Source organism: Chaetodon trifascialis, chromosome 23 (genome assembly GCF_039877785.1).
Source record: "Chaetodon trifascialis isolate fChaTrf1 chromosome 23, fChaTrf1.hap1, whole genome shotgun sequence".
Classification (NCBI taxonomy): domain Eukaryota; kingdom Metazoa; phylum Chordata; class Actinopteri; order Chaetodontiformes; family Chaetodontidae; genus Chaetodon; species Chaetodon trifascialis.
The window spans coordinates 6,355,058-6,379,814 of NC_092078.1; the positions used below are offsets into that span (position 1 = coordinate 6,355,058).

General features: G+C 46.1%; 1 protein-coding gene across 1 annotated transcript in view; it reads right to left on the reverse strand.

Annotated features, from left to right (window-relative positions):
- Positions 1-5,973: 5,973 nt before the first annotated feature.
- Positions 5,974-24,757, reverse strand: part of poln (polymerase (DNA directed) nu) — a 51,417-nt gene continuing 32,633 nt past the window's right edge. The window contains exons 18-25 of the mRNA XM_070993788.1: positions 21,435-21,546; positions 19,078-19,160; positions 14,667-14,798; positions 7,842-7,952; positions 7,604-7,682; positions 7,104-7,171; positions 6,696-6,757; positions 5,974-6,066 (exon numbers count right to left, since the gene is read on the reverse strand). Coding sequence (XP_070849889.1) covers positions 5,974-6,066; positions 6,696-6,757; positions 7,104-7,171; positions 7,604-7,682; positions 7,842-7,952; positions 14,667-14,798; positions 19,078-19,160; positions 21,435-21,546 — 740 coding nt within the window. The remainder of the gene's footprint in view (positions 6,067-6,695; positions 6,758-7,103; positions 7,172-7,603; positions 7,683-7,841; positions 7,953-14,666; positions 14,799-19,077; positions 19,161-21,434; positions 21,547-24,757) is intronic.

The window sequence follows — 24,757 nt, forward strand, 5'->3', positions numbered from 1 at the left end:
TTTTGAACTGTAAAGGTGAAGTGCACTGACGATAATGCATTTATTTCTAGTCTGAGCAATGTCTGTTTTCTACTTCATGTGAATGCTGTGCCCTGCGAAGTCTCACCTCCCATTTCAAACTGGTAGCGCATACTTAATGTTAGAATGTAGTAATTAATCTGTATGCAGCTTCTACCAGAGTGTACATTTAGTTTCCTCGGAAATGTTCTGCTGATGTACAATCCAAAAACAATCTCACACTTTTTCTTTTCCTTTGGTTTTGTGATTCGTTTGAGTGCGAGTGTGCTGTCCTATTGGTTGAGGTTTGAGAAGGTATGCTGCATAAAGGCCTCTCCTGCTGGAGACGGCTCTTTTAGTTTAGAGTGCTTTAGAACCCAAAAATGATCATCTGATGCTCTCTCTCTGATGGCAGACACAGAGGCCCAAACTGAGGCTACTCAAGCCAAAACTTCAACTTCAACCCCAAAATGGCTTCAGCCAGTTCTTGCTGTTGAAATAACCAAACTGTAAAAATACCAATATCTGTCACGATCAGTGTTTCATTGAGTTTATCTGCTGGTGAAGGAGCGTAGAATTCAAAACTGCACAAATGTACAGATCCTGTGGGTGTGTTGTGTTACTCAGACGGTGTGTGTCCACGCTCAGCAGCCTTGGGGACGAACGCTCACAGGCATGAATGTAAACTGCCAACATTTTATGTCTCAGAAAGATTTTTATGTTTTAAATCTTTCCTGGTTGCTTTTTTACTTTATGAATGAGACGAACAGTGGGGGGGGGGGAGGTGAAAAGCAGCTACTGGTTCTTTCATTGAGTGACTAAACCACTACATTAGATGTTAGGCATTTTGTGTGATTGTAAATAGCCGTATCTCTACCTATTGTTAATGTATTATTTACTGTCATCTTTGCTGGTTTTAACCAATCCTGATGGAGTTCATTTTTGTCTCAGAAGATGGCTGTCGCCTGGAATGTTCCACCTAACGAGGAGGGCGAGGGGTGAGGGAGGAATGTGCCACATTGGCAGTTAAACGGGGGGGTGCGGCGGGGCGGCGGGAGGAGGTCTGCGGCAACAGAGCTCCACAGCACGGACTCCCTCTCTCTCTCTACCTCTGGTGAGGATTTTGCTCCACTGTGGCAAATACAGAAGGACTCACTTCGGACTGAGGCCACAGGTGCCAAGAACACATAAGCACTTGTAGCACAACTGTGTCTTGTTTTGCTATTACAGTACAGATAGTTTTGATTTTTTACATTTCCTATGAAGAATATGGATAAAGTTTCTCTTTCTCCTGTATTACTGACTGTATGTATCATATGCATATATACAAGACATGATACCACAATGTACAATTCGTATGACAACCCACGGCTGTTTTTGGAGGTGAAAATTTGCCAAAGGTGACAGTAATTGCTGCAATTTTATTCCTTATGTGGCTATGTTTCGTTCAACACAATCCTGTACTGACTTGGTATTATTTGGAAGAAATCCTGCCCACGTGCCATCTAATCAAGCAATAAACACAAACAGACAAAACCACAAAAATAATGACATACTATCAACGATGATTTTATCAAACACATGAAATGCTGCATTGATGTTATATCCCTTATACTGTACCATTTAGTGGCAGCGATGCCATCAGTTTTGGCATTGCGACATTACCGCTCATTATATCGAAGCCTGAAGGGGTGTCTGATTGTAAAATGTTTCTGTTTTTTGTATTTTTCTTTACAAAGAGGTGTTAAAGATGTGTTTTTCTAAAAGTTGGAGTACACAGGTGTACCTCTGCATATTTGTACAGATGTCAATAGGAAATGGGGGGACATGACAAGGGGGGGGGGCGGCAAAGGATGCTTAAAAAATGAGCAGTTCAAGCAGACAGGGAAAAGATGGCGTCGCCACGCTCTGAAAGTGCAATCTGCTGTAAGTCTCTCGAGTGAGCGTCTATTGAACCACAAACACTTCCGGTTATCTCGCACCACTCAGACGAGCGCTGCAACTTCACCACCACCAGTCCGTCGCTACGATTGAAAAATAAAAACAGGCTGCGGCTGCCACAATCGCAAAACCTTCAACCGCGTCGACTTTTCTTACACGTGAGATTCAAAGTCTTTTTTTTGAATCTGCAGGTTAGTAACTGTAAAGTTGTAAAGTATATTTTACTGTAAATAGCATCCGGGGGTCATTTTTACTCCTTTTGTAACAGAAACTGTGGATTTAAAATATATAAAAATATATTTTAAAGATATTTACAGCACTAATAAAGAGATTCTACAGTAGTGCAGGTGTCTTCATCTGTATTACCTCATGACAATCCCTTTCTGACTAACGGCTGCCGCGTTCAGGGGCCACAGTGCACGCCATCTTAGCCTTGGTGTCTCTGTCCCACGCTGACGGGTTCAGACACAGCCTTCCTTGTCCCGCCTGTCTGCTTGAACTCTCGAGACGTCAGAGAGAGCCTAACACACTGCAGCAGCTCTGTCAGCTTACAGCACACAGCTCATAGCCAGCCATGGCTGTGAGGAGAATCAGTGGCTCTGGACTAGGGGCTGCATCGGTATGGGATTTGCACAGCATGATAAGCGGCTCAAATGTAATGCTATTACACAATTATCAGTTCATAAATCATACCTTCATTAAAAATATGGCCTGACAGACACTTGATAAAAACTTTTTATTTTTTAAATAACACTAATACTTCAGAATTCAATACTGCAGATTAGCAAACATACATGGAATGACAGCTGTCAGCTTTCATACCATGAGACCAGTATACCACCGCACCGCTACTCCGGACTGAGCTACGTAGCTACAGCAAGCTGCTGCAAAGTGAGGGGGCTCTCTCTGCCCTGGAGCCCTGTCATGGCTGCTGTCTGTTGCCAGGAAACCGACCCTCACAAAGCACAGCAGGGGACTGATATGCAGCCACACTGCGGGGAGGCAGGCAGGTCAACCAGCCGGCCATGATGGAGGAATGGAAGGAAGGATTGATAGACGGATGAGATGGATGGACTTGGAGGGGGGAGGGGGATGAAATTGTAGCTGAGGGGGACCTGTAGGGAGAGGAGGCGGGGAGGGAGGAGGGGTGAGGAATTTGGCAAAAGAGGCCCTTCGGCATGTAAAGGAGAGCAGTGAGTAAACAGTGCCCGGGGAGTTAGAGAGGTTACAGGAAGAGGAAAAGCAGGTGTGGTGTGGGGCATGATTCTCATGTACAGTAACAAGGTCACGCAGGGTGCGCTGATTGAGCAGATTAAGCAGGGACACGGGGCTTAAGACGAAGAGGCTCGTCAGAGAGAGACCGCAACATAGAGTAGATGCTGTTGGCACAGCCGGTCTGCCCGACCTCAGTGAGACTGCAGTGACAACCCGGTTTTTATTGATGTCCATTAGCTTTCAGTTCACCTTCTGCCATTCCTGAGGAAGACCGCTGTATGACCACACCGGGATTATTATTGTGATTATTAACCCTTTCTTTTATACTGACAACAACTGGAATACTGTATAGATGTAAAGATGGCATTTCCTGCATTATGACTGAAACATGGATGTACATATACTGTATCAATTAAAAACGATGATGCATTAAGCTTTTACATGTCGCAGCGGTCAGCGGGTTTCTTTTCTCGCCGAGCGACACACGTCCAGAGCGATTACGGATAAACTGTAGATCTGAGGTGACGTCGGGGGTCTACTTACATGTCGCCACGGTCGCCATGGCAGCTGGGGGAAGCTCATGCTGTTGCCCTTGACAACAGAGGGACCCTCAGGCCTTGGCCCCTGCGAACGGCACAGGTCATTGAAGGCATCACTCTGTCGAATGAACATAATTCACATCTGTTAAATTTCCTAAAGTGGAAGCTAACAGGCTCCACTGATGGTGGAGTGCAGAGCTAATGCGCCGTTAGACATGTGTTTAACCAGTCATACCAAAGTCAGGCAGTGTCAGACCTGCTTTGAAACACACACACACACACATGCTCACACACACAGGGAACCCTACAGAGACTAAAGGTTCAACCCTGCCTCTTCATCCTGTCCATCACTGCCACAGAGACTATGTCTACTGTTATATATGCTACGCTAATATATAAATTTCCCTCAATATGTATGTTTATGCTGCCGTTTTCGACTATAGAGTGAATCCAGAGTCAGCTCCAGTTTGTAAAATAGAGACTCAACAACAAGTTAAATGTAATTGGCCTGTGAATCTAGCTGTTAATAGGCTAACAGGGTAGAATTAAGCTTCATTGGCTTCATTTGTTTTACTTCCTTACCTACACTGAACACCCCTGCTCCAAAAGTGCCCTCCAGAATGTGCACATACCAGTCTCACGCTCCCCTCTCAAAGGGGGGGACGGGCGCGCACCCTTAAACCACAGAACAATGAGAGAATAGAGGGGCAGATTTCCATAACACTGTCCGCTGCTCTGGCTCTGAACTGCTCGCACTGACCTGGTGAGAAAAGCTCGGCTCGAATCAGCACACGGCGAGCACATTCCTGTCAGAGGGTTCAGCGGGCGAAGTAAAAAAGAAGAAAGGAAGCTAGAGGAATGTAAATACATGACAGGACAGAACTGCCGGCGGATCTGCTGGATATCCTACATGCCACCTTTGTATGGACTTAAAAAGTGACAGCTTCTGTAATGAGCAGCTAACAGGCGGTGACATTTCAAATAGGTGATGGGGGTAAGGCTTTGTTAAAAATGTCACAAGGCCTACAGTTCTGCCCAGACCCATTTTGTAGGCTTAAAGGGTCTTAATTGAAGGAGAGTATAAAAGGGGCAAAAGGAGACTCTATGGCTGCCAGAGACACGGAAACTCGGTCAGTGTGTCTGGAAGCCGGCGAGCGTGTGCGAGCGTGCGGTCACGGTGGCTGCGTGGATGAAAGGAGCGTTTCTTAAGGGTGCGCGTGCTCGTGCGTTCGTGGAATGCGTGAGCGCGTGTGACAGAGGCATGACAAGACAAAGGGGCGAGTGGGCGAGAGCCAAGTGAGCAGATAAAAGATGAGCGAGGCGATGGATGCGCACGGCCGAGCGAGATCAGATCATCTGCTTTGAATCGGATGAATGCAACCGAGAGAAAAGGTGAAATTCATGAGAGGAAGCGTCCCTTAAAATATCACGGCCTCGTGGCATTAAAATAACAGAATATCTGCTAAATGTAGCTGACTGCCGCCCTGCACTTAAACTCAGTGGGAATATTATGCTGCTTCCACTTGTTCAACGCTTCTGTTAATAAGCTAAAAAAGCTTGAAGAATTAATTAAGGATTAGCGCCTGACGTACGCAGGAAACAAGCTGCATGAAACGGGGTGAGAGAGGTCATTGGGTTTATCAGGTGGGAACGTGTCACAGATGTTTTGGAGCCTGCAGAATTAATGCCAGCTTTATTCAGCGAGAGCAAAACACACGAACAATAAATACAAGGAAGTTTTCGATAAACGCACCGTGTTTCAGGTACACAGCAGCTCAACTGCTTCATCTTTTTTAAAATCATACTAACGAGCAAATTTCTGAACCAATAAAAACCAAGAACTCTCTCGAATGTGGTGCTTCACCTTGGCAACGAGGCAGAGAAAACAGCACTGGTCTTAACAAGAGAGTGTGAAAACTGAGGAGGAGGAGGAGGACGACGACGACGAGGAATCAGGATGGAGAGAGAGGAAGAAGAAGAACTGGCGCAATCCAGTCTGTGGCTCCTGCCGTTGCCCCCGGATACGGATGGAGTGAAAGCAAGAACTGGGAGCTGCAGCTGCCTGGTTTCCATGGCAATGTGGATGCAGGACAAGTGGAGAGAGAGAGAGAGAGAGGGAGGGAGAAAGAAACTCAGAAGAGGCAGAAAGATGAGAGCGCGCTGAGGGGGAGTGAGAGGGAGCAGAGAAAAATGTCTGGAGCAGTGAAAGAGAAGGTGTGGTGGTGGGAGAGGAGGCGGTGGGGGGGGCAGATAGAGAAAGCAAGAAGAAGGGAGGGAGGACTCAAAGAGGAGGAGAGGGAGACGTTGGAGGGATGTGAAGCTCAGACATAGATCCCCAAGACTTGCCACTGGAGACTGCCACCTTCAGGGGGACCTGTGAAACACACACACACACACACACACACACACACACACACACACACACACACACACACACACACACACACGCACGCGCACACACACACATAAAGAAAAGGTAAAGGTGTCAGTGTGTCATACATGTGTAGGTGTGGCTCACAGTGACCTACATTGATTTTCACTCGCCTGACAGAGGAGCAGCCACACAGCTAATGCTGATTTCAAATCACAAATGCTCTTATTTTGGCAGTACGACATCTCTATCATTCGAAAATCTTAAAAAGTACTGACGCATATTTGCCCTGTGGATTTTTTTTAACAGTCAGATGTCCACTGAGCAAATGGATGCTTAACGCTTTAAGGATGATTTGTGGGTTGAAACATCTGCATAATATCCCGCACTGCCCTTAAGAAGTGTGTGTTTCAGCAAGCATTTCAAAGTAAAAGCAGAGGCCGCGTGCCTATTTATTGCGCCATAGTGCTGCTCTTCCCCTCTGTAAGCGTCTCCATGCGCCTGGATCCCATGGCAACAAAAAAAAAAAATCTCGGCATCCATGATTGAACAAAGGTTTTCAAACCCTCTGACATGACGACTGACACTATTATACCACTGAATGACTTTAATTTTACAATCCACTGACTCACCTTGAGATGAACTCCTAGGTGGTCTATGTGTTGAAGGGACTCCATGGCGCTCTTCACCATAGCTGCTCACACATGTAGACATGGATTAATGAGCAAACCTTTGACCGCAGCCATAATTTAAACCCTTTAAAGGCGAGGTTACATTAGCTGCTGCTAGCATAATACAGTGGAATCTCCAGCTGAACAGTGGGTGGTCAAGTTGCATTGTGGGTGACAAGACAAGTGAGAAGAATGCGTGGAATAAAAGGTACGATAGCACCGTGAGTTGGAGCAGAACAAATCAAGCATTTCCACTGCTTCATATACAGTGTTCTTCATTATACATCTACTTGGCGTTTGGTACGGTGCATTAGGGCATTTGAAACAAGTGAAATGTTTAATAAATGATATTAGGTGTAGCAAATTCACCTCCAAACTGCTCTACCTGGGGGTCCTCCACTTCGTACAGAAGCTCATCGTGGAGCTGTGCTATCAGCCTGCAGTTACAAACACATTCACAAACACACGTTAGATTCGTGCTGCAGCTCCTGCTAATCATGCGGCGTCGGGCTGATCTTCATTAACGCACCACCATGATGACCCCCGACTAAGTCCTCGCATCCACACACTCGTCTAATTCTGGTATGTTTTGGCTCTTGGCTTCAAGTGTGTTTACTGTTGCAGAATGTTTGGCGTGTAACGGCAGCAGTCATTTGAGAAAACTCCTCAACTCTACAAATTTAGTTGGCGGGAGAAATGTTGAATGTTGTTTATGTGCTTTGGCACGATAGGCTCTCCTCATTAATGCAGCACTGGGCCGTGTTTTGCCTGCGTAGACTCAGAAAGGACTGAAGTGTGAAGAGCTAGCGTGTGTCGTCATGTTAGCTGTATGAAAGGAGCGAGCGAAGGCGACCGATTGGTGGTTGCACCTGGCAGAGAGCGAGCTGGAGGAGGAGACCAGGCGGAAGATCCTGATCATGGCCATCTTACAGAGGTCGGCAGCAGATCCTGTTCACACACAAATCACACACATACAGTCCCTGCTTGACCACACACAGTCAAAATTAGCGGTTAGCAAGCTAACATGTCACTACATGATCATTACATCATACAGACCGGCTGACAAGCTAGTAGCATTGCACGTATCGTAGCTGTCACTCATCCTACCTTGGACCACAAAGTTGACAGCCTGCCTCTCAGCCTGCATGCGGATGCCCCAGTCGGGGGAGCTGATGTTCGGGAGGGTCCGTCGACGACCCATGATGGAGAGCACGTAACCTAAACAAAAGGAAAAAGACAAAATATTTACATTTTTGTCACACGAGTTTGAGCAAACTGACGCTGGCATTCACGCAGCCGAGCTTGAATTAGTATTGATATCCAGTCAATGCTGCTCCCTCAAGATCCACTGCCACTGGAAATCACCTGTGGGGCAGTTTACTCTGATGGGACGGGCACACTGTAAACTGAGACGTGATAACATAATGTAGCTCTGTTAGCTGATTTAATATTTGGGAACTTTCTCGGCTAGATGCTGCATTTTGCTGCAATCAGCATTATGCATGTTACATGTTACACAAAGGGAGCATTTTCCTTTATAATCATACAGAAGCCAAATATAACCAGGGGTGCACATAATTGGTGCGCAGGTGCGCATGCGCCGCCAAAATGCATGATGCACGGCACATCAAACGCATTGAAACGCACATGCACACCAACAGCTGGAGCGGCTGCAAGAGGTATTTCTTTCCGGAAAATCCCGACATGTTCGCTGCTGTCTACAACTCTTCAAAATGTCCAAGAAGCAAGCCCCGCTAAGTAACTATTTTGGTGTTCCACCACCACCTCCAAAAAGACGTCAGACTGAACCGCCACCCGAGACACAACACAACAAGAGAGTGTTCTCGGAAAAGTGGCTGCAGCAGGTCGGTTGGCTCCAAACCAATGATGAACGCACCATGATGTGGTGCAAAATATGCCGCCAACATCCCAATATGGCTGATAAAAGCAGCGCCTTTTATATAGGGACAAAGAATTTCAATCATCCACCATTTGACAAGCATGAGAAGTGCTGTAGAGCAGCCAGTTGATTTAAGTTTTTACAGTGTTGATTTCAGAGTTTACAGAAAAGACATTCAGTGCTTAAAAAGGTGCCAGCTGAAATGATTTTCTTTTTTCTTTTGTTTTACATCCAACAACCTTACACCACACTATACACATCCATCCACTCATTTACACTACTGATTCTACAGACTAACATACACCATCATTTGTTAATGCATCTTAATTATGAATAAATGTTGTTTTTGTGAAAATTTATTTGACTGTGTATCCCTTTTTTTATCCATCCTGCGGGGCGGGTTCACGACTCGCGTGCTCAATGAGCACCAAGTAACATCTCCAGGTGCTCCTCTGAGTACCAGACCAAAAAAGTTATGTGCACCCCTGAATATAACATAAAATATCATAATCAGACAATGATTTTAACAAAAAAATGATTAAAATCGATGCAGCAGAACCACAGATATTGGCTGAGTGACATCACTTCTGCTCCCTCTGGAGCCACAAAAAGCGTTGCACAACTTTTTTTCACCTACGCAGCAGCCTTCCCCATATTTGATGCGTAGCGTCCAAAAGGAAGATGCTCATTCAAGTCAGTTTTGGCCAATAACTCTGTTTCCAGCATCAGTCTGCGGATGGAAGCCACTTTTTGTGAACTCCTCTCAGTCGAGTGAGTCATCCATACCTGCACTTTCTAAAGCTACAGAGTGCCATTTGAAGGGAACAGTTTCATGAAAAGTCATTTGTTGATACAGCATTACGGGCGATTATGGTAACAGCAGGTTTACACTGACACAAGCACACACCCACACACACACAAGCCTGCAACGTACACACACACACAAACTCTGGTGTCCACATGATTCGCATACAAAAGCGAAGAGAAACACACTCTCACGCTCAGCGCAGTCACACAAACACGCATTTTGAAGGCAACACAAGAATGTGCAGTGACGTGATACGCGCACAAACACACATTACCAAATGCAGGTATGCAACACACACACGCTCTCTCTCACACGCACACAGCGGACCAGTACATTCCACCAGCTGGACAATGGAGCAGGCTTAACAGCTAAATCCCTCTAGTGTCCCTTACTATGAGGAAAGCCAACCAGGGCATGAAACCTGAATGACCCTCTTCCCAGAACGCACACACAGTCACGCACACAAGTGTACGTGCATAGGAAATGAGCGCACAGTAACAAACACAAAACCTTCTACTCACTGTGAGCTGACCCATGACACACACATGCGACCTTTGCACCAGGAATGTGACCTTTGTTCTGGGGCCCGATCACAGGGGTGTGCAGTCGACTTTGTGTCATACAAATGTCTTTACCAACTATGGACAGGTATGACCGTGAATCACGCAGGAATGTGTGTGTTGTTCATAACCAGTCGGCCGGGCAGTGACACAGTGCTGTGAAGGCGAGTGTTTTTCAAGTTCAGGCTGTGGTAGAACATCTGACGGGCAGCAGCAATGAAAGCAGGGGCAGGAAAACTCGTCAGCTTATGGTGGTGTTGCGCTGATGATATTCAAAAATTCAAAATAAAAGTCCTGGAAACACACTTTCACAATAAGCCTTTTACTATGAAGTGACTCATTTTCTGCCAAAGTCAGTCACGCACCAATCAGAATTTAGCATCATTTTAATCAAAAGGTGATGACAGTTGGCGTGTTGTTTGGCTACACTCACACTCTCACACACACACAGACAAACACACACACACACACACACACACACACACACACACACACACACACACACACACACACACACACACAAGCCATGATGAAGCAGATTGTAGTTTTAAGAGTTTAAGGATGTTTTGTTGCCCCCTAAAACTTTGAGCACGGCCTACTTTTTTTGGGGGGGAACATTGTTTTTATTGATTTTCAATAAGAACATCCATGCATACCATACTAGAAGCACAATGACAGGCAAGCAGATCTCACTGCATACACACAATATACAAATAATAATAATAATAGCACACAAAAAACATCTAAAATAATAATAGTAATAATAAATAAATAAATAGGCTAACAGATAATCCATTATTGCTTGAGAAAGTCCATTAAGGGTGCCCACACCTCTTCAAATTCTTGTACTTTACCCCTAATGACATAGGTCAGCTTTTCTAATGTAACACATCACTATCTCTCTAATCCAAGGTTGTGTAGAGGATACTTCAGTCTCTCTCCAAGGTAGAGCAACCATCCTCCTGGCCTGCAGGAGGCCAAAGCTGATCAGAGTCTTACACTTAGAGTTAACAAAAAAGCAATCTGGGTATGTCCCTAAGATACAAAGCTTTGTTAGGCAGGGTACTTGAATACCTGTAATTTTACTTAGAGTGTGGACAACCATTTTCCTGAAAGCTACCAGCTTAGGACAATCCCATACACAATGAATCAGGGTACCCTTCTCAGTCAAACACTTCACACATGTTTCTGGAGTTTCTCAGGGGTTATGTATGTCCTCATTAGCCACTTGTGCTGCAGCAGTTTCACTGGAGTATTAATGGTTTGTAATTGAGCTTTTAAACAAGCTGTCGCCCACTCAGCTTCTTTAATATCTTCCTTAATATCTAAACTCCATGCTCTCCTTCTATCATGACTAGATTCCTCATCACGTGAGACAAGTGTTGTATATAGTATAGAGATTCGCCGTTTCCCATTCATGTGAGTGTTGCCTACTTAGTGATGAATATTCAAACCTGCAATAGCTGTTTTTTATTTTTTGGCCACTTGGGGGCATCAGAAAACAAGTCATGACCACAAAATTGACATATTGTCACTTTCTAAGTTAATATTGTAGCGTGTTCAGGAGCAGTTGTCCAATATTTTCTCTCTTTTAGCTCTGTTTTGGTCTCAACCAGCTCCTGAGGGAAACATCTGTCTCTTTAGCTGCGAAATGTTTAAGTATGTTCACCAGCTAGTCTCTAACTGCGTCCGTGCAGAGCAGGTCGCGTGCAGAGGGTTTTTAGAGCTTTTCACTGAAAACAGCTGCGATAAGACCAGTGAGAGTGAACTAAAACTAAAGTTAAGTTGCAGCTGCACAGGTGAACAATCGGCTGAAACTCACTGTCCGTGATTTCATCCGCTACTGCTACGCGATCATTAGAAGTCTGCAGCTGAAATATCTGCACGCGTCCGTGCATGATCGACAGGCGGTTACATATCCGTGCGGATCGAGGCTTCCCTGTGTCTGCCGTGGCCTTCAGAAGACTTGGCTGGTTTTCATCTCTGTGATTCCCCACTGCTATCAAAACAAAAAGAGGAAAACAGAAAACAGGAAGAAAAAGACAAAAAAAAATCCTTCTTCTCTCCTCGTCTTTTCATCTCAGCCAGTCTTTGCAGGTGAAGGCATCCCGAGAGTGTTGGTGAGATGCGCATAAAGAACAGGACGGGCTTACCCGGAGTGACGGCTTCCTCTCATTTTAAAATCAAAGACCGCCAGCGTCAAACACAGTGTGGACCACTCACACACAGTATGGCTATCAATCATCTCATCTCTGCTCGGCCTGCCAGCATCTAGCAGCTCTGAGCAAAATATCGCTGTATCAGACACCAATCAAGTGTAAGCTCAGCGCCGAGTGGACGAGGAGCCCGGGCGTGCGTTAATCTCCACTCCCTGAGGCAGAACACCCCAACTGAAACAGACAGGGGGACCAGTGTGATGCTGTATGTCTCCATCCAGACAGCATGAATTACAGAGGACTGTTTTATCGAGCGGCTAGATTTATGGTGTGGAATGAGGGGAGAGACATAAAGGAGAGAGGTATGAAAACAGTGCTGCAGATTGGATGAGATAGTTAGGAGTATCGAAAGAGGGGAGAGACAGACAAGAAACAAAGAGAAAGAGTGAGACAGACGAGAGAGTGTGGGACGAGCGGGGCAGATGAATCCCGGCGCGCTCTCCGATGGGAGAATCACCATGGTGATGAGCTGAATTAAAGCCGACTGTTTGGCGCAACACCGCTCTGCCCCTGAGAACGACGGAGGCTTCCGGAGCGATCTGCGCATTTTGGAGGAGCGAGTCCATCACGCAGCTTCGATTAGGAAGCCGATGCCGGAGCAGAAAGGGGACGCGATGAGCGGGGTGTGTCACCGGTGACAGGTCGCGGTGGGTGATGGAGCACCTGTCTGCGTGCGCCGGCGGGTTAGTTGTTGTGACAAAGGTGCACGCCATCCCGGCTGGCGTGAAAAACAACTACGCCCCGACCTAATTCATGATGTTTACTACAAAACAAGGTTGTTTTTCAATGCTTGTTACACAAGATAAAATGACGGAGGACCTAGTTTTCCGTGCAGGAGCAGCCTGAGAGAGGAGTCAGACTCCACGTTGGCATTTGTTAGTGCTGACACAATTGGCTCTTTCTCACAGATTTCTACTAATGTGATTGGGATGTAATTCGTTTATACTGTAGCTCGGTGTTTTTATTAGTAAGGCCATGCAGCACAGATGAAGTAATGTTAAGGTGGGATGGCTTGGACCCAAACGCAGGCCTCAGGGGTTGCATTCAACAAACATTTTCCCATCATTGACAGAATTCTTCTGAAGGCCATCCGTCATTTTGACAGAGCAGAACGCTGAGGGCAAACCCAGCACTGTCAAGAACCACATGTAGACCACCTGTGGCAGACCCCCTGTCCAGCTGGTGGTGTGTGCATATTAATGAGCTGTTGCATTTAATCACGTCTTTTACCTGATTGTCCAGCTGGCTTTAGCCATCACATCGGTAGGCTGTATCGCTACATAGCCTAGCTATCACGAAGTGTCATGGCGGCTGAGTGTCTGACGTTTCTTTGGAGTGTGTCACGGACCACTAGGGGTCACAGAGGGGTGCAGCCACGCCCCGGTACAGAAGTCCATGCTGCAGGATTTCCAGCAGCGGGAAGTCCTACGTTCATAGAGTCTTGCTGACCCCCCCGGGAGAAATTTTCCCTGACTTCAAGACTTCAAAAGAAGTCATCTGTCTGAGGCAAAGACATAAACCTAATGACAATGATAATGACTCTGCAGCGATCTCCCTTGATGCCTTCGATTACGCTCAAGCGAGCACCCACTTTAAGTCCCTGTGGACCAGGAGGAAGGTGTGAGTTCAGTTCAATTTCTTAGAAACGGTTTGTTCATATTTATTTGTCTAACTGTGTAAAGTTGCATCGTTCATATTTGCCTGTTCAGGCGCAATAGCAGCAGTGTTTTAGTGCCCTCCGCTGTCATTGAGGGAAAAATCCAATCATCTTCTGCATGATGACACGCTCCTCTCTCCTTAGCGAAGCATTGTCTGCCTCACTATCATTCAAAACATGAAAATGAAAGGAAACTGTAGATTATGAGAAAGTCTAACACAGCCTCTGGGCCTCCGTGTTGGAGGCTGGAGGATCTGTTTTGGGGCAGACTGACCTCGTCTCTCCGCCTGTCAACACTGGGCTCATGTTCTGTGTGCAATGAGGGTTAAAGTGCAGACTTTACACTATTTTGTGTGAGCGTGTGTAAGTCTCAGGTGTGCTGTGCTGGCAGTTCGGTCTGAATATAAATAGAGTGTCCCGTATGAACCGTCAGCCCCTCACCCACCCACCCTCAATCCATCCATCCACCTCGTCCCCCTCAAGTATTGACCAATAGCAGTTTGTCTGATTCCTGCCAATGCAAGCACATCTTCTTCTTGCACAGAGTGTGGGTGTGTGGGAGTGTGGGTGTGTGTGTGTGTGTGTGTACGCATAAGCAATTCAAACTACATAGCATATGTCAAAGGGTGCAGGACCTCCACCAGACATCCACCCACTCGTTTTCATTGTATTTAAGGGACAATTTGTTGAGTTTCCTGTAATTTAACTGTGACGCCGACCGTAACCTCTAATCCTATGAATAAACATTTTGCTGTTGAATTCTGGGAGAAGAAATTTGGATGTTTACAGACCTTGCTTGTGGCACTGCTGGATGGTCCTCTGGATGAAGGCCTGGACTTCTCTGTAGGTCTGGAGGAAGCTGTCCTGGAATCGGCGGGCCTGCTCAGCGCTCACCCCGAGGATCCCTGACAGACGCTCGCGACCTGTGAGGAACAACATGATGCTACTTTTCACCAGTTTTTGAACAGATTAAACAAATGAGCTAACATGTTTATTTGTGAGTTCATTAAGAGATGTTGGGCGGCAGATTTTGTAACCTTTAGACAGGGCCAGGCTAGCTGTTTCCCCCTGTTTCAGACCTTTGTGCTAAGCTACGCTAGCAGGCTGGCTGTTATTGGTAGCTTCATGGTTATCAGGCATCTATCCTCTCATCGAAAGGAAAGCACAGGATTGAGCATATTGGTGACAAATGAACAGCCAGTGAATTCAAACTGAAACTACCTTAAGTGATGGGAGAGGCCTGGGAACGAGAAGGAAGTTGAAAGGGGAGAGTGAACGGAGGGCAGACGGGACCAGAGGGTGAAAGAAGCGAGGGGAAAAAAGCAGAGCCAAGCGAAGGGTGAAAGATGGAAGAGGACAAGATAAAAGAGTGAGCAAGGATCAGGGCAAGGCTGCAAGGGGTGTGTGCGTGTGCGTCTGCGTGTGTGTGTAAACGGAAGATAAGGCTGAGGACACAGAGCCCCTGTGTGTGTGTGTCCATGTGTGTTCCCAGGAAGTTAAAGGTGTACAGCCTGTAGCAGGAGTAGAGGAGCGGGCTGTAAAGGTTAGGATCAGATCGATAGAGGAGTGTAGAGGATGAGCTAATGAGTGCTGGAGTTATTCTGCGTGTGTGTGTGTACGCTCGCTATGAGGTGTGTGTGTGTGTGTTTATGTGTGGTTGGAGATGACTAATATCACGCCAAACAGCCTGAGAGCTGGTAGGAGGGTCAACAGGGGGGATGGCAGTGTCTGCAGAGATTAAAAATCACCACCACCATGCAACACACCCCGACACACACACACCCCGACACACACACAGACTTCAGTGCTCTTTAAAGTCCTCCTCTGCAAAATGCATTTTTCTTATTGTTGCTTCAGTTGGATGTCGTGCAGACGATGGATTTGCAGGTGGGAGCCAATCATGGTTCAGGAGACGACTTACAGAAGCGCGTTCGCATATTAATGAATTCTGGATATTATTATATTTATTAGTATTTTCAGAAGTCTGGAGGAGATCTTTAATGGGTAGCACTGGTATATCATAAGTGTGCTGATGCTTAAATGATCAATATGAACAAGTCAAATAAAGTTTTACAACTAATAACAACTTAATACCCAAACTGATGATAGGTTGACCTCTAATTCTTGAAAGTTGACTTTGATGAGATTGATCACCCCAGAGGACTGGAATCAATCACTCTAAATACATTTTTTTTTTTAAATATTAAGAGCAATGATAATCAAAAAACTGAATGTTGCCAGCGTGGGCTTCATGTTTGGGAATTCAGCCTCAGAGTAGAAGACATTTGAATTCATGGCGTGTCTGAAATAAAACACATTCAATAATAATGATCGAATAATATTATCAATTTCATATCAGCACAGTCGCTGAAATGGGGTGCGTCCTTTCAGTTTTTGTGTGTTGAGCCAGAAGCTGCTGAGTTCAACGGGCACATGCTGACCTAACAGGGACGGAGGACGAGACCAAAGCTGCTGTGGAGACGCTGGAGAGTCTGGATGTGTAACATATGAGTGTGCTCCTGTGCGTCTGGAGCCCCACATTCCTGCTGAATGAGGTCAGTCCAGGGAGTGACCTCTGAACTCCATTACTGACGCTCCCTGCACTTCTCCGCTCGTACCCGTCAAATTTGAGAGTCCTCAATTGACGAAATGTTTATCTAATCAGATGTAACGAATGAAGAGCCTCAGTTAACTTCCAGCTTTCCTCGCCGACGTCGCTGCTTCTTATTTGTTGACCTATTTGTATACGTGGGGATGTATGTGTGTGTCTCTGCCCCTCCTCCCCGGCCTGATTATTGTCTTGCGGGAAGCGCTTACTTTTAGTATTTGGTATCCATGGAAACGCATCCGTCCATGAAGAGCCGTCTGTCTACGCCGATCAGGAGCCCCTTCCACTCCTCTCCTCCAGTCTCTCGCTCAGCCCCACCCGCTCCTCGCTCTTCCCCTTTCCCCTACATCGCTCTCTCCTCCTCCACCTCCCCCTGTTCTTTAGCCTACATATCCTACATCTCCCTTTTTCCCAGCATCTCGGCGCTCTTTTGCACGCTCCGTGTTTTCCCTGCGTTTTCTTGGCACTGACCTTTCGCTTTGTGAATTGTCCCTGCCTGGATCCCATGCCCGCCGACATGTCTCAAATGAACAGCCTTTACACACTGAACTCATGGGCTGCTTGCGCTGAGGTTTATTGAGTTTCCCAGAACTGACTCATTCATCAGTGTGTCTGTGTGCTCATGCTTCTCCCGCTGAGCTGCGACTCCCGCTAAAGTAGAAATAACGCAGAACACGCCATCGCCAGCTCGCGGGCGTCAGATGTCGTCCACCTCCTGAACGCACTCTATACAAACTGAAAGTACCAGGAGGGAGAACCGCTGGCCCAGTTCCCCTCATGCAGATTCTGATGCAAATCATGTGCCTCAGGGTCACCGCTGATTGGTTGATTTAATCAAACATATTTTCCAAAGGACAGTAAACGTCCTGTTTTGATAATATATCTTTTCTGGGTCAGAGTGAGGCGCGAACACATGAAACTAATGTACAGGACGAGCGTCTAGAGAGTGCATGATGGATTTGACTGAAGCACAGGATGCAAAAAGATTTATTTCATGCTTAAATATGCAGAGTTTAAAATATTGATGATCTCTGGTGGCAGAATGCTATGAAGAGGTCACACAGCATACGTAAAGGCTGCTGATCGTTCACTTTTGTAGTTAGTGGACTTTCTTTGAGGGCACTTCACTGACCTGCGAGGCCATTTTTTGCTCGTTTTTTTTTGTTTTTTTAAAGAAATTCAGTGCTTGTTAGGACACTCGGGACGTGCTGCCATATGGAGTGGGTGCAGAGACGCCTCAGTTATAAAAGCTGTGTGAACCAACAAAATGTTTTGGTACATAAAATACTTTTAAAGAGCATCAGCATCAACCATGAAACTTTCCCAGTTCATGACTTATATGAAGACAATCTTTTTTTGGTATTACAAAAATTTTGAGTGTCTCATTAAATATGCGCTGATTTGCATACATCCAAAAATAAATGCATTAATGTTCATTTTGGATGTTTTCATGGAAACAAAATAGGCCAAAATCTCAAAACTGACCAGTCCATTAAAAACATTTATGCCTGTACTGTTTCAACTTGAGTTGGTGTTTTTCTTTTTCATACTTTCCTCAAAAAAACATCTGGAACTCACGTCCCTGCGCACTCACAGGTTTTCCTCTTTGTGCTGCGAGAAGATGCTGATCATCACGGTTCATAGCCATCAGTTTGGTTTATTTTCTAAATGAATTGAAACTAATGAGCCCTTTGTGTGCAGCAGAAGCCATGCAGACACTTCTGTGTGATTAATTATGCATGACTGATTGTGTTTTGAACCTTTGCTGTTGTCTGGCATAATAGCAGTTCTGACAACAGGCTCTGAAGTTGTCAAAACTGTTATTCTACCAAACTACAGGCCCCGTGGCTATTTCACCCCAGACTGCAGCTGAAGCTGGTGTAGTGTGTTGTGTGTGCATATGGAAAAAAACTGTAACTCTACAGATCCGCTAAAGTAGGCCAGTGGCAATAAAACCTGATGAAGAGTGCAGACGGCCTGTAAACCCTCGCTTCATCACACAGGTGAAAGCGCAACTGCACACATAGAGCACGCTCACATTTCGGATGCGGGCAGGTGCCCAAACACACGTCCACTCACGCACACACGGACATATGTGCTCGCTCTCCCACGGACTCGCATCCCTCTCGTCATGTGTGCGCATGCGAGCGTGTTTGCGTGCATTCACGAGAGCATGCACATGTGTGTGAGCCATAAATGGGTCACCGGTGACACAGACACGTATTTTTATGGGCCACAAGGGTGTATTATCACATCCATCTTCCTTTCTCTATTTTTATCTTCTCCGGCCTCTCCACCCGCTACCCATCAGCCCCGTGTCCACCCTGCGGAATCAGGCATGCGAGCCACAGCGTGGAAGAAAAAGGAAAAGAAGGCCAGTGGAGATTGCTTGGCGTTTTTGTGCAAAGATAAACTAAATCTGGCATAAAACCAGTCGCTAAACGACTCTCACGCCCACTTTTTTTGTCATTTTGGGACAATCCAGGTCAATTTTCCAGTTGACTGATGGATATCTGCATCATAACTATCGTCAATCAATAGTTACCACCCACTGCTGTGAGAGAGTAAGCCTGTGTGTGTGTGTTTGTACTCACCTGCCCCATAAACAATTGAGTAGACGATGCGTTTGGCGTGTTCCCGCTCTTCAGAAGTCACGTCACCCTCCCTCACCCCTTTCCTGAGAGACGAAGATAAACACACTGAGAGAGACAGCCTGTGATTCTGCACTACAGTCTGATTCTACACTCGATACTACAGTGTTTTAAAATGTTTTACGGGTGAACAAAACGGTGCAGAGGTCAAAAGATTTGTTCAAAAGTCAGACTCTAAGCAACTCAGAGAGGGTGAATCCTAAATCAGTGTGTTTTTTAAAGGGAAATATGCAAAAGAAATCATTAGTTTATAAAGTTTTAAACACTGAATGATGACTGATGAATGAATCGGAGGTACGACTTTGTAGAAATAAGTTCAAATGACGTAAAAAGAACGAAAGTGCGATGAGATGTGTGCGCGGAGGATGAAGTCTTATCTCGATGTTGATCCACTGTGTCGCCTGGTGGGACGCCGAGAAGGTAAAAGCACAAGACAGAAAAGTGTCAGAGTGAAAGGGACGATAGAAAAGGGAAAGGAGCAGAAGAAGAAGAAAAAAGAAAAATGACATGAAGTGCAGAGAGACTCAAGAAAAGAACAGAGACAGGGGGGAGAGACAGAGGCGGGGATGGACAGACAGAGACAGTTATGTAATGTGACTTGTAGACAGCAGTAGTACCGGGGATCAGACAGGGTGGGATGACATGTCTGCAAAGTGGCATTTCTGGAGGCGCTGACGGGGAGCTGCCACTGCTGATCAGCGTTTAGAGAGTCCCGCACGCACACACACACGCACACACACACAGTCACACACAAAAATTACAAATGTGTCTGGTGAGCTTCAAGACTCAGTGTTTCATCACGTCAGATGCCTGTAGCCTCAAGATAAGGATTCTTCAATTTGACGTATTTACACTTGAAATGCCTATCTGCTGTTCTCCAAACACACACACGCACGCACGCACGCACGCACGCACGCACGCACGCACGCACATTTCATCATGAATGATGGGCAACCTGATGAGAGACCCAAAGGTGCCCTCCGATGTGGCATCTGGCTGAGAGGGATCCATACTGGGTTTTCACTGCCCCCTGCTGGAGGCATTAATGCTGCCTGGTGTTTTACTTCATCAGGTGTGTGTCACACTTCAGAACTGAAAAAACAAATGCTTCTACAGTCGTACACGTGTCGCAGTATTTTCCACTGACGCCAATTTACTCTAAGATGAAGAACAAGTGAACTAAAGCCTTCGAAGCAGGTTGTTCTCTATGGCTTCAGACGAGGGCTCTGCGCCTTATAAAGGAAAATCCAAACAATATCCAAAGAACCAAGGGATGAATTTTGTGGCAGGCAGAAAGCTTCTGGCTACACAGGCCATGAATAAAACGGTTTTAACATTTTTCACCCTCTGATGTGCATCTACAGCCGCTTCCAGCCAGAGCAGCCGACATATCAGCGACATTGCTGCTGGGAGAGCAATGGGACATTGTGGGAGGACGACAGGGAAAGTGAGGAGAGGGAGGAAACAGAAATAGTGAAATTAAAATGTAAAAGAATAATGGAAAAGGAGGAGGAAATGGGATTAACAACTGACAGATGACGGACAGAGAGGGCAAGAAAAAGATGGAAGAGGGAGAAGACAGGATCCAAAAGAAGACAACAAGGCAGAGTGACCTCTGGAGGAGGAGGAGGAGGAGGAGGAGGAGGAGGTGCAGTGACATCAGTTCATTTCTTTAAAGGTGAAGGAGAGGTAATGAAAGAGACACAACGTCCAGCCTCAGTGGAGCTGTTCATGTGCTCTTTGTGACCAGGTAATCTGTTTAACACCCCGCCCTTTGGCACACACCTGACTGAGACGGATGACAGCAGCACAGGTAGATCACAGAACCGCGCACACAGGGAAGACGAGACATGCATGTGTGTAAACACTGACGCGCACCGGCAGCGGGAGAGAAGCGAACACACACACACACACACACACACACACACACACACACACACACACACACACACACACACACACACACACACACACACTCACAAACATACTTCAAAAGCGTGACAATGTAATCACCAGGGCGAGCAGCCCAGGGGTATCCTGCCCGTGGAAAAGGGAGCGCCAATAAGGCAGTTGGCATGGTAGTCATGGCAACAAGGTTATTAGTGTTTGAAGTGAAGGAGCCTGCAGTCTGGTCGTGGTGGGAGAGAGAGAGGGGGAGAGAGAGAAGGAAGGAGAAACCCTGTGGTGCATCAACACTCACCTTGGCAAGGAGATCAGGGGAGAACCAGTGTGTGTGTGTGTGTGTGTGTGTGTGTGTGTGTGTGTGTGTGTGTGTGTGTGTGTGTGTGAGAGAGACCTACCACTGAGAGGCCAACATGGTAAAGACGTCCGCCTGTGGGTGGGTGAAAATGCGGAGCAGCTCAGGGTCAGACGAGAGGTGAGCCAGCAGACGCAGCTCCACCTGGCAGAAGTCTGACACGTAGATGTAGACACACACACACACGCACACACACACACGCACACACACGCGAACACACACATTACTCCAATTTCTGACCTAACATGAGAAGATCGATGCCACACTCATGTCTGTGTGGTAAATATGGAGCTAGAGCTAGCAGCTGTTAGCTTATCTTAGCACAAAAGGAGAAACAGGTAACCTGGTTCTGAAGGTAACACCACCTCTCCTGGAAGTTACTGCGCCCAGGATATAGTCCCATAACCTCCATAAAACCACATCATATTTACACCTGCGGATTAAAGAACATATAACGTGATAATTAGTGGGCTAATTAGTGAGCTTTGGAGGTGCTGGTGGGTGAATATGGACTGAGCCAGGCTAGCTGTTTCCCCCTGTTTCCAGTCTTTGTGCTAAGCTAAGCTAAGCTAAGCTAAGCTAAACAGCTACTGGAAGTAGCTTCACATTTATCACACAGTCATGGCAGTAGTTTCAATCTTCTCTTTTAAGTTTCCCAAAATGTTAAGATATCAAAAATTTCCCATTTCATGTCCTGAAATTAAAAAGGTTTAAGTTTCAACAAGTTAAATCAGTTTGAGCAAGATGTAACTTCGACCGCTGTTCCACAAATAATGTAAGGTGTAGAAGAAATGTCCAAGTGAAACTTTGAAGGAAGATTTAGGGTTCAGGAAGTTCGGAGAAAACATCGTCATTGTCCCCTTAAATACACAAACACTATAATTCAATCCATCTGGTGCATGGAAGGTGTTATTTGTGCAGCTACAGTCGCGTTCCTCAACTCCTCAACCTGCCATCTTCACTTCATTTAGTGACTTCAAACATTTCCCAGAATAACCTCGAATAACCCACAGAGAGTGGGTGTGAAGTACAGCAGTTGTACTCGGTCATACATGATGGCGAAGAGAGCGACGGCGAATAGCGACGGCGAGAGCAAAAGAGCGAGAGCTGCGAGCACAGAAAGAAAAGGTCACCGTCTGTGGAGACATTGTCTCTGCCTCCTACGTGATTCTGCCTGTATTACTCTTCACAGCAGTGCTCTAGAAAGAAACTTTCCCTTTTATCACTCTGTCACCAAAAAAGCACTCTATTGACATCTTGGCTGAACAATTTTGTGCCATCAAACGAAGCTGAATGGAAAACCAGACAAACAGCGAAAGCCAAAGACACTCACACACAGCAGAATACGCACACACACACAGAGATGCTTCTGTTTTGTATGAGCACTACCCACAGACATCACCGGAACCATCATCACCATCAGCATCTAATATCACGATCATCATCAGAAAAGTCCACTGCTACTTGCATCATCATTTTCCAGCCCCTTCTTGGTTCACTTGCACTTCACAAATTGGAAAGATCCTGCACATCTCAGCCTGATGAACATCGTCGTAATCACTGCTAGCTTTTTGCAAACACGTGACCGAACTGACCGAATCCAGGGTTTTAAAATGCGAATGTTTGCCGGCGTGAAAACGATCACAATAGAAGCTGACCCCGTGTTTCTTTAACACAGCATAGTGACGCACGTTGCAATTATAATTACAATTTTATCTTATTCAAAGCGATGTACTTATGAGATTTTCATACAACACAAGCAAAGCTCTAGACGGGACAGAACAACAAGAATACGTGTCCTAACGCAACTTTCTGGTCCAACTGGACACAGGTGCTACAAGACAATGCTACGAAGTAGTGCAAAAAGTGCATAGAGTCGAAGAACAAGGTGTTCAGTAAAGAGCTTGGCCTTTAGTCTTTTTCTAAAGATCGCAAGGGACTCTGCAGAACGAATGCAGTTTGGCAACTCGTTCCACCTCCGGGGAACCACAGAAGAAAAGAGTCTAGCTAGAGACTTGGGGGTTTTCGGAGGTGGTGGCACCGGGCGCCGTTCCTGGGCAAAGCATAAACTGAATGAGGGAGTTCAGGTAGGTCGGAGCGGTTTTGTTTGTTAAGTTTGTTCATTTGTGTCCAAAAATTGTCCAAGTCAAAGGGTTAAAACAGTGGAGGTCAAATTGGACAGTTTCACGACAGGACAGGACTCACAAACACCTTGTCTCAGAGGGCTTCGGAGACCAAACCGCGTCTGAAATTTGCCCAAGGCGCTTACATAAGCAGAGAGACAACCAGAGGCAATACATGACACACACTAACAGACAGAAAAAGAAAAAAATCTGCACACAGAATCCAAACTAAAGACTTCAAGGAGACAACTCTGCAGACAGAACTATGGACAGACACAAAGAGAAGACACGCACACCTCTGCGTGGCAGGTGACAGTGTGTTAGGATGGAAACATCTCACGAGACGCACACGCTTCTGTCCACACCCACAGAGGAACTGCAGCACATTCATTTACTGCCATTCACCCGGACGCATCTCCTCGTTTGCTCGGCTGCTCCAAAATCAAATTAAACCCGACCAAATGCAGGGGAAAACAACTCAAAATGGACGGGGGTGGGGGATCTGAGAGATTTCCTGGATGAAGCATTCGGCTGTGATAGGCTTCTGCAAACGTGGGAAGAGAAAGAATGATGAAGGATGGGTGCATGGGAGTGTGAGGAGGACGAATCATGCACTAATGCAACACTTATTGTCCCATTTTTAACAACTGAGATACATCTGACAGATTTATGTCGATGCAGATTTCAGTATGCTGAAGGGAGGAAGAACATTCCTCGACGGTTCGGTTCACGAAGCAGGTTAAAGCCAACATCTGCCGCAGCCACGGACTGCAGAGGAGAAAGGTAAGATGGACGGCGAACGGAAGGGACTGCGGTGGGATGGATCAGGAAAAGAAAAGCAAGGTTGAGGGGCGACGGTGGGGTGAGCGAAGGAATAAAGAGAGACATCTGGCTTTGGTTGAGATGAGGTGAGGAAGGGAGTTTCTAAAGATATCCTCGCATCAATGTTTTATGAGTCAGATCACATTTCCTCCAAGCATGGCCGCCAGCTTCAGGAACATATTGCTGACTAGGATCCGTGTGTGTGTGTGTGTGTGTGTGTGTGTGTGTGAGGAAGAAACTGTGTAAGAGAGTGTTTTCCTTGGTGCATATGTGTGTGACAGAAATAGAAAGGAAGAGGAATATTGCTGTCGATATAAAAAGAAAATGTGTGTATATGACACTGAGTAATAATACGAGCCTACATGCGAGCGAGTGATCCTGAGTCAGTGTGTGTGTGTGTGTGCGCGTGTGTGTGTGTCCA